Raw genomic sequence first — 10313 nt, forward strand, 5'->3', positions numbered from 1 at the left:
TACCACACCAGTTTCACTGGCAATGAGCAGAATTTTAGCACCCAGATTCTGAGCTATCGCTGCCTTTTCCAAGAAAGTGCAGTTTCCCCGCAGCACGACAATTGCTTTGTCCTTGACCATCTCGCGGGTGGCCTCTGTTGGATTGCAAAGCAATTTGGGGGTCAAGAATTCCAATTCTGTATAAGTCTAGAAGACAAAAAAACCCTCTTATAAAGGACAAGATCATTCAGTAGTTCAATAGCGCAAATGCAACGCAAAACAATGTACAGTTCTCCTAACCATTTTATTGTTTACTAGAAACAAAAGGAAGAAAATTCCTGACTCTGCAATACCAAATTTAGAACCCAGTACCAAAGAAAAAGAAAACTCCTTGCTAGTGCCTGCTTCCATGCCAGTGGTCCATTCACAAGGTTCTTCTTTAACTAAGAGACTATTCACAACTGTATGAAAATCACCGGCAAGCTGAAGCCATCTACTGCTGAAGCCTCAGACCACTCCATCCACCCTTTTCCAGCATGTGTAGATCTAGCCCTCCTCATCATTCCAGAGCACAGTCTGGCACAGTCACACCATAAACAACCACACAAGACCCAGTCTAGCCGGTTATGCAACGTCAGGAAGATACAGAATGGCTCTGACACACAGTAATTCCCTCTGTGAAATTAAACGGAATCTTAGGAAATTTAAAAGTATTATTACTTACAACATTATCTACGGTTTTGGGAAGAGTTGTCCAATTAGTATTATAATATATACAGTAGTCTCTTGTTAATTGTGTGTCATCCTTCTTAACTGCATGCAAGATCCCTTCTTGTGCAGTTACCTGCAGAAAAATACAGTTCCTTGTTAAGCACTGCTTAAATGACTAAAAAAATTAGCACCATTCCCAAAGATTTCATATCAGCCTGAAATATTCTCTTGACACATCACTTTTAGCATCAATCCTAGCAAGGTATCAGTATTTTCAAATTAATGGCAGAGCATTTTTGCAAAACCCAGATTTCCCAAACAGCTTTGAGACTACAGTAATAAACACATTTGAAACTTGTAACTTTGAGATGTGCTCTACAAGCAGGAATGTAAAACCAAGCTATCTTCACTCTGCATAAGCCTTTGCGACCTTCTATTTCTTGTTGTAATCTGAGGTGGCATTGATTTTCTAGAAAAGATTGAATCTGAAATTTTTCCAGCATTCAGTGTGATCTGAGCCAGTATGTTTATTTGATGTATTCTCTAAAGAAACATTCTAACTGTCCCAAATGCCTATATGTAATTGAACTGAACTCTTAATTCAAGTCTACTGAATTAAATCTTAATTCAAGTCTGTTTAATCTAGTGGTTTAAATGTTAAGAGTCAAATTTAAAGCTTTGTTGTTTCTATTAGAATACTTAATTTCACATTTTTGCAACAACGTCTAGTTCTCTTACATTGTTTCTTTATTAAATCTGAGGCAGATATTTAATACCTGTCAAATCCAAAACTAAAATTACAGTTAACCTTCTTTCAGATAATCACCTGAGAATGCTCATGGTTAAGGAAGTGTTGAGCTCAACTAAGATGAGAGTTTTAAAGTTATCTTAGCTTTAGAAGAGACCCCCCCCATGTCAGCTTTGTCAATTTATTTAAAAGGTTTCAATGTTGCAAATGTTAACAGAACCAGATTGTAAAGTGTAAAGTTCTCTGAAGTGATCTGTACTTTATCCTGAACTTTATCAGCAAAGGTGAACCCGAAAACTGCATAATGTCGTACTTCAGTGGAGAATGATGAAAGGCAGCAAGCAAAGCACCGTGTACCCATTCAGTCCCACTGCTTCTTATGCAAGGACTTGGGGTAATGCCAGCTCACTGCCTATGCCCACCCTTCAGGCATCATTTCTGCTCTCTAGAGAAAGAATAACTACTTGATCATATTGTTTGGAGATAAGGAAATACTTGCAAAGGATAACTATATCTCAGATGATCATAAGCGAACTTTGAAGGTGTTTGAAATTTCTGCTGATACTGCTGTAACTCTGGAAATTGCAAGAATAACCCTAGATGAAAATACAGTACAAGGACAAACAATCATGCACTGCTGTCAGATCACTTAACCCCACGTATAAACTGGCCAGGAAGGCAAAGAAAATGAAAATGAAAAATACAGCCTTTGATTATTTTTTTTTTACAGTATTTTTATTTTTGCCAGCTAGCCCCAAAACACCCTTTGAGATCAATCCTGGAATAATGGCTCACAGTGGAGCCCAAAAACACTGCTTTGTTTAGAAGGGACTCATGGCCTCCTCACATCCACTCAAAGGTGTGAAAATGCTATCTTAAATTGCAATCCTATGCACCCATGCCTGGAAGAAAGGCCCCTATTGAATACAGCAGGATTAAACATAAAATAGATCTATTTAGGATTGTATCATAAGATTTTCACAACATTCTAACCTACACCAAAAGCAAAAGGAGGAACAGCGGTGCGGTCCATATAGAAAATCTCAAAGCGGGCTGGATAGTACCTTTACTAGACTGTTAAACCCATTAAACCACAAGCAAGTGAGTTTTCAAGTCCTGCAGGCCCATCTGCATTGTAGAGTTTGGCGGAGGTGGGTCAGAAAATTCCAAAAAATTCAGTGGACGCAGAAGCTGCATTTCAAGTTCCAAGAGGGAGGCTGAAAACACAGAGGCTGCCTCTGAGTTATGTCAGTAGCATCAGGCTTCGGACTAGAGGATGCAGAGTCCACTGTGGGGTCCCCACCTCTGCCTCCCCAAATGAAGGAGCCATGTTTCCTCAGTTTCAACATGCATTTTGTAGCACCTTTAAGACTGAAAGATAATGCATTTTTCAAATACTCCCCAGAACAATGGAGAAGCAAAACAACAACAACAAACAAACAAATAGAAAAGAGACAACATTCGTAGCTTAGTGCTCTCTGGGTTGGACTAAGTACAAGAATGTAATGCAGAAAAACATAAATGGGGAATGACCTCTGCCTGTCTGAAAGATGAAACCCCTTTCTCTCCACCCGTCCTAAGATTCCCACTGTGTTTTGCTGCATCGGAGATTTTGAAAAGCATAAAGTGACTGTACACACAAGAACAAAGTTCTCTCTGCATTAAGACCAGATAAAAGCACAGGCTACAAAGAACATCCTTGGATTCATAAACCGGTGTGCGTACATATGGCCAACCTGCATTTATTTATTTCTTTGCTCAATGTTTACATCGCCCTTCTAGCAAAATGGCTACTCTGGGCCATTCACAAGAACACCTGTCAGAATGAGGAAGAGGATGGTCTTATAACTGCAGAGCTGGAAGGAGCCCCCTGGATCATCCAGTCCAGCCCCGGTCAAGGAGCCACGGGGGGGGGGGGGAATCGAACCTCCAACCTCTGGGCATTGCAGCCAGAGATCTAAACCCCTGCTACTGGACCCCTTAAAACCAATAAACTACAGACAAATGAGTTTTCAAAATTTGGTGTCAACTTCTCATCTTATTATTATTATTATTATTATTATTATTATTATTATTATTATTATTATTGTTGTTGTTGTTGTTGTTGTTGTTGTTGTTGTTGTTGTTGTTGTTGTTGTTGTTGTTGTTGTTGTTGTTGTTGTTACTGTTACTGTTACTGTTACTGTTACTGTTACTGTTACTGTTACTGTTACTGTTACTGTTACTGTTGTTGTTATTATTGATCTTAATGTTAATGTTAATTTTGTGAAATGCCTCCTTATTCATTGTTCATAGCTCTAAATATTAGTCTTTCATTGTTTGTAAGCTGCCTTGGGTCCCTTTCAAGGAGAAAGGTGGGATAAGAATATTTTAAATAGAATAAATAAAAGAATAGCATTATGCACCATCCATCAGGCTTCCTCCTCCCACCACTCATCATCATAACCCTTCTGGATGAAGGGACCTCCCCGGGAGGGGGGGGGCTGTCCTCTGCAGCTCAGGTCTTGCAAGCTCTGGGAGGGGCTTCCTTGAGGGAGCCAGTCCCTCTCGCCTTCGCTCTTCCTCTTTTCCTGCTCCCCCTCAAACCTCCTCCCGCCTTAGGGGGTGTGCTGTTTCTGTGGGGGTGCTTCTTCCCGTCAGCTCTGCGTTGACAGGACAGGTGGCAGGCAAACCAGGAGTTCCCCTCAGCTATGAGTCTATTCTTTTTTTAACTTCTAGTCACAGCTCGGACTTTAAACCTCCCCCCCAAAAAAGAGCCATAGGACTTCTTTCCTCTCGGAAAACCCTCCTTTTGGGGGGACGACTACAACTCTCAGAAACCCAGGGGATTCTGGGAGTTGTAGTCCCCCCCAAAACACATATACACAGAGAGAGATATACACCACCAACCCCATTCCCTCCCCCCCAAAAAGGGGGAACCTGGCCCAACGTGGGCTCGAGGCCCTCTTCTTCCCCACCTCCGAGAAGCCAGGCCAGGCCAGGCCGAGACCCCCCCCCCGTCCTTACCAGCGTGACGAGGAGGCCCCAAGCCACGGCCTGGAGTGCTGCCCGAGCCGCCATCGTGAGGCGACGCTTCGGCCGCCGCTGCCGCCGCCGCCCGCGGCTCTTCCTGGGAAACCACCGGCCCTCCTCGGCTCTCTCCTTCCGTTCCCTTTACTCCCTTCCCTTCCCTTCCCTTCCTTCGCTTTCGTTTTCGCGGCTTCCGAGGCGGCTTTTCGGGGCGGGATTTCCCGCTCCCCCCCCTCGCAGGGCAGAGGAAGCCTCGGGAGGCGGAGGCGCCGGCCGGATCCGGCCCCTCTCGCGTCTCCTCTTCCCCCGCCTCGACGCCCGTCACGACCTGGGCAGGGAAGCGCCTCCTCGGCCCGCAGGGGGCCTCTGAGCATGGGCAGAGTGCCCTGCGCTTCGGAAAAGTAGACCTGGGCCCCGAGGAGGAGGAGGAGAAGGCCGCCGCCTGGGGCCTCCTTAGCAGCAGACGGGACGGGGGGCTCCTGGAGGCCGGTGGGTAGATACGAGCTTAAAATATTGAAATAGAGGTAAATACGGAGGGTGTGTGTATATGGAATTGTTGCAGTACTGTATATCTATATGTATCTATTCATCCATATACAGTATGTGTTTGTATATATACTATATCTATGTATAAAGATATAGATATACTGTACTGTATGTGGAATTGTTGCTGTACTCTAGGCCTGAGGTCGCCCATGTTTTCAATAAATAAAAGGAATCGGTAAGATGGGGTGGCTGGAGCTGCGAATGTGGGGTGGAAAGGTGGCAGGCCTTTCTTTCTGCTCCACTTTCTGCCTCCGGGGCAAGGGAGGGGCGTTCTCCTGGCCAGATGGTCAATGGGGGAGGCTTGGGAAGGATGCTGAAGGCCCCGCAAGGCAAGGGTCCCACCTCTCTGACCAGAGCAGGGGGAAATCGGAAACCACCCCCTTGCCTCAGGCCAACCCTAAAGGGTGAGGAAGGTCGAGGCCTGCCCTGGACACCCTGTATTTTGAGGGTCCAAAAAAGGGGGCGGCGCCTTCGGTTGGGTTCAGATGGGAATTGGGTGGCGGTTTTTGATTCCTGGCAGTTGTCGTCCAGGGGTTGGGTGGCTGAGAAGGTGGAAGTGGGCCCGGGCGGACGTGGCACCTTGCCATGTCCGTTGGGTTTGGATTCTCATCAAGCCGACAACATGGCATGCTGTTGCCGGTGGTGTCCAGACCTATAAGGTTCGGCTGCCACCAGCCGTCCAGGTCCCTGCTAAGGTGGAGGAGTGCTTGGATGCCACTCTCCAACTGCCAGAGCTTGCCTTTTCCATGGGGTGAGGAATGACGAACACAACATGGAGGGAGATAGTTAGACAAAAGAAGGACTTTCTAGCCATAGCAATTCATGTGGCTACTCCGTGATTCAGACCTGTTAGGCCACGAGGAGGAGGAGGAGTGCCAACCTCTTGAACCCTCAGAGGATAAGAGATGACACAACCAATGCTTTGAGCACCCTGATGCTGATATTTCGGGTCCATTATTTCCTGCTGCAGTCATCCCACAAAAGCCATTGGTTCTAGCACTTTCTAATGAAAGCTGATTTCATTCTTCCAATCCATTTTGTGGGCACACACAATATTCTTCCATTCTATTGTTTGATAAGAATAGAGAAGTCAATTTTCAGCAGTTCTGTACTATTAAGCTGCTGCTGGTGGTGGTGGTGGTGGTGCTGCTGTCTGTCCTCATGGTTGTGTCTGTAGAACAAGGCATCAAGGCAAGGTCATGTTTATTCTAAAGCAGCCCTTATATTCAAGGGAGAATTAGAATTTTCAAAATCATAGCAATAATATGAAATGCTCAATTTGAACCAGAGAATTTGTATGACATTTACCTTTTAATGATCATTGACTTCTAGCTGTTCCACTGGATAGTTACTTAAACATGAACCAACTGTTCTCTTTGTCAGAAATGTACAGAAGTTTTTCAACACCATACATTATGTTTAATAATACACATACACACTTGTGAATATTTCAATAAGATTGATTTACTGTATGTTTAAAATGGTACACAGATCACTAGTTAAAATGCATACTTTTAAAACTTGAAGTTGGTCCTCTCTAGTAGAACGAGGAGCACCATACCTAACAGGAAACTTCCTTCAGTGTTGCCAGTGGTTATTAAAAAGGGAGCTTCAACTCTCTGCTTTCACTTCACCCAGCTGAAAATGAGGTGTGATAGTCTTATGCATCCAAAGAGTATAGCAGTTCTCAAAGCTTGTGATTCAAGCTGCTGTCACTCCGTTCCCATGAAGTATCTCTGAAGAACCATGTGTGTACTAAGCCCAAACTACTGTTCTAGTTAAGTACTGACAGTACAGGAAAGTACTCATGATGCTGGTGGATGCCATTTTCAGTTAGCATTGAGCAGAGAATGCACAAATCTCAGAAGCGACCCACAAGGGCCAGACTTCATAGCCTTATCAGAAGTGTAGAAGATGAGGACATGGACAACAAATATAGCAGAATACCACCCTGCTGCTAAAATCAAATCTTTCTAGAACGTTGGTATGACAACTCCCAATTATAGTAACAGCAAGAATCCTATCACCTGCTCCTGCTGAATGTTTCCAGATTCTTTTGCAGAAGTCTCCTTCACCAAAGCCTTACATTTTCCATTCATAATACTTATGAGCTTTCAATTAGTATAAAAGGATTACAATATAAACACTCTTTCCAAGATGTACCATTTGCCCATGTCAGGAGAGAACCCAAAATATCACACAGGGCCATACTCCTTTATGGCAGGATCTATCATTGCAAAAATCTGAACAGACTTCCAAATTTTTTGTTAAGGGAAGGCATGCAGCAGTATTTGTAAAACCTGAAGACTACGAGTACGTACTATTATGTTCTAATAAGTAGAATGCTTAGTACCTTGGCATGTTATGAACAGTCAGTATTTCCAGAGGGACAGTATCTTTCCCGAGCCCAAACAAACTATAACTGAAATCAGATGTTGACATGTTTGCTTGGTACAACCTTATCTGGAAATATTTCTGTTCTATAGAAGGCAAAACTGGCTCAATTAACCTCTCCCCTTTCCTAGCAAAAGACTTTTCAATCTCAGTTTATTGATGGAAGTGAAGTATAACTTACAACTGCAGCCACCATTTTTAAGTAGTGGTTTTAGATCATTTAGCACTAGTATATATAATTCTGTTATCAGGATTAAGATGCCTTGTACGTATTGCTTTCATAGAGGTGAAATCCCCAGCATAAACAGACATTTACAGAACAAGAATTGACATGAATTTAGCGATTTACAATCCTAGTCAAAATACGACAATTTATAATGAAAACAATCAATTATATTCATTAGACCCATTTACTTTCAGAACAGAACATACTGTATTTAATTTTATTTAAACATCTCCTAAATCTGTGTAGGTGTAGAATTATTGTTGTTATAGCCTCCTTTGGAATTCATCCGTTCCTGAATTTGCTCAACCTAGAAAAGGCACACTTGTTATCACAATTCAGTTTTCAACCACAATCCTTTCCTGAAAGCTCAAGGTTATTAAAAGGAACACTATATTCTAAGTTTTGTTAATAAAATGCTACATTCTACCCTTTAAAACTGAGTAATTCCACATCTTTGTGTAACTTCCACTTTTGACTTTGTGTTTAGGTTATCCATTTGTATTAGGACCCTTATGGCCTAGTGGTCAAATTGCAATATTGTAGTCAAGATTCTGAGTTCAGTCCTGACGGGCTCACACGTCTGGCTCAAGGTTGACTCAGACTTCCATCCTTCCAAGATCAATAAATTGAGTTCCCAGCTCATGTGGGAACAGGGCCAATATCTAGCCTCCATCATTAAATTGCAAACCATCCAGAGACTGCTTTAAGCGCTACGGGGCAGTATATAAGCAGCACATTTTGCTTTATTATGTGCTGTCAAGACTTACAGTGACCCTAATGTGGTTTTCAAGGTAGGTGAGATATTCAGGAAGGGGTTACCGATGAGTCTCCTTGGCCAAAGGGGGATTTCATCCCAAGTATCCTGAATCCAAGTCCAGTATTTTGTCCAGTGCACTATGCTAACTCTGTTCAGTGGCAGACTTTGCTTATTTTCTTCCATTGTATGTGTTCCTTTAACACAGTGCCATGTTAAGTTTAGAAGCTAGACTGTGTGTATCCTGTACAGTGAGTTGTCTTTTGCAAGCTACAACTATTGGAAGTAGGGTCGTCCTCCACTGTGCCCAGTTCACTTCATTGCACCATAGTGGTTATATCAAAGCCTGCGCTACCCTTGCACCTTGCTTCCCGGCACCCTCACAAATAGCACATACTTACAGAAGGAGGGCTACTGTCCATTTCTTTCTTTCCAACGTGGGTGATGTGTACAAAGTTCATTGGCTCTCCGATCATATTTCTGTCAAGTCGTGGATGCCTCTTCTTTAGAAAGGCCAAGAGAGAGAAGTAATATGGATTTTAATGAAAAAAGGGTTCAGATAAGTTGCAAAAATCACCATGGCTGCTATAAAGACAGCCACGAAACCCATCTCGTTTCTTCAGTTGGGTAGACTCACAACTCCCCTGCTGTTTTAATGTTTTAGTTTGGGGAGTTTTACTGGTAATCTAACGGGTTTTGCACAATGGTTTTGATGCAAGCTGTCTTGTGCCTTGAAAGCCAACACATGCATTTCTGAAACAAAATAAACTCACCATTGGGGGCTGGTCACCAATGCAGCAATGAAAACAAACCAGGAACTCTGTCATGGTCGCAATCTGTAACAGCATCAAGAGTGAAAGATGAAAGGAGCCAAAGGCAATTTAAAAGTTTAACATGCCACTTCATTCTATCTGAGGCCAAGGTACCCTGGGCTAGAAGAGAGTTGATGCTTGCACTCACTGTAACCTTTCCTCTGTTTCCGTACATTGTTGCCAAGCCGTTTCCTGCTTCTTTTTACCTTTATTTATGTTGTCCTTTAACAGTTCCTGTGCAAGGAGAGTCAATTCCGGGACACAGACAAGGGCTAATAGGTGTTTGTAATCCTCTTATTTCATGTTGTCAACATTATAAAAGCAAAGAGTTACATAATATATATAGAAGGAAAAGAGTGTTTTTAACACGAGATACTTTATGTCAAAGCTACTGTTTGGAGAACAAAAGAAAACATTGATGTGAAGTTATAGTCAATCAGTCTAAACTTTCCCCTTCCATTAGCTGGACTCGGTTCAGAGAGAAGATAGGTTGCCTTTTGGGACTAATGTTCCCAGAATTCTTTAACTAGTGTGGCCAAAAAAAGGAGAAGTCTCTCTCCTCTGCTACAGTGAGTAGAGTAATAGTAACTTACATAAATAGTAGCTATTAGGCTGCATTAAGGAATACTAAGGGTATCCTTAACTAGGGAGAAAACCGTTTTACTTCACCTCAGATAGATTACTTTGGATGGCTTGTAAAGCAAAGCTCTCCTCTCTTAAGATATCCTGATTATAATAAGCAGGACTTGTTATTTCTCTTTCACCAGAGACTGGATGTAGTAGTAGCTAATATGTATTGTGAAGTAGACTTTAAGGGTTGGTCTGTTTTCAGAATTTTAGAACCCGAAGTCTTAGCATGCTTTATATTTCCTCAACTGTTAGTAAAATATTGTGTATTGCTATTTCAATGCTATTTTGCCACAAAACACACCAGTGTGCTGTAGATTCGAGCTGATGCCATTCCACCATTTTTATATTATTGCTCAATAGTCTGGACTACATATTAAATAGTCACTACCGATAACACTAAAATAATATATTACTATATCGCTACAAGTGAGGGGAGAACATTTTAAAAACTCACATCAAACTCTTCCAAGCTAGTTAGCTTGACAGCCTTCCTGAAAGGAACAT

At 42.6% G+C, this 10313-nt stretch overlaps 1 protein-coding gene across 2 annotated transcripts in view; it reads right to left on the reverse strand.

Annotated features, from left to right (window-relative positions):
* SPPL2A (signal peptide peptidase like 2A) overlaps positions 1-4635 on the reverse strand; it is a 23337-nt gene extending 18702 nt beyond the window's left edge. For both annotated transcript variants that reach the window (XM_072982066.2, XM_072982065.2), the window contains exons 1-3: positions 4445-4635; positions 704-823; positions 4-186 (exon numbers count right to left, since the gene is read on the reverse strand). In XM_072982066.2, the coding sequence (XP_072838167.2) occupies positions 4-186; positions 704-823; positions 4445-4498 (357 nt within the window). In that variant the 5' untranslated portion in view covers positions 4499-4635. The remainder of the gene's footprint in view (positions 1-3; positions 187-703; positions 824-4444) is intronic.
* Between the last annotated feature and the right edge of the window lie 5678 nt (positions 4636-10313).

Source organism: Pogona vitticeps, chromosome 12, assembly GCF_051106095.1.
Source record: "Pogona vitticeps strain Pit_001003342236 chromosome 12, PviZW2.1, whole genome shotgun sequence".
NCBI classification, from domain to species: domain Eukaryota; kingdom Metazoa; phylum Chordata; class Lepidosauria; order Squamata; family Agamidae; genus Pogona; species Pogona vitticeps.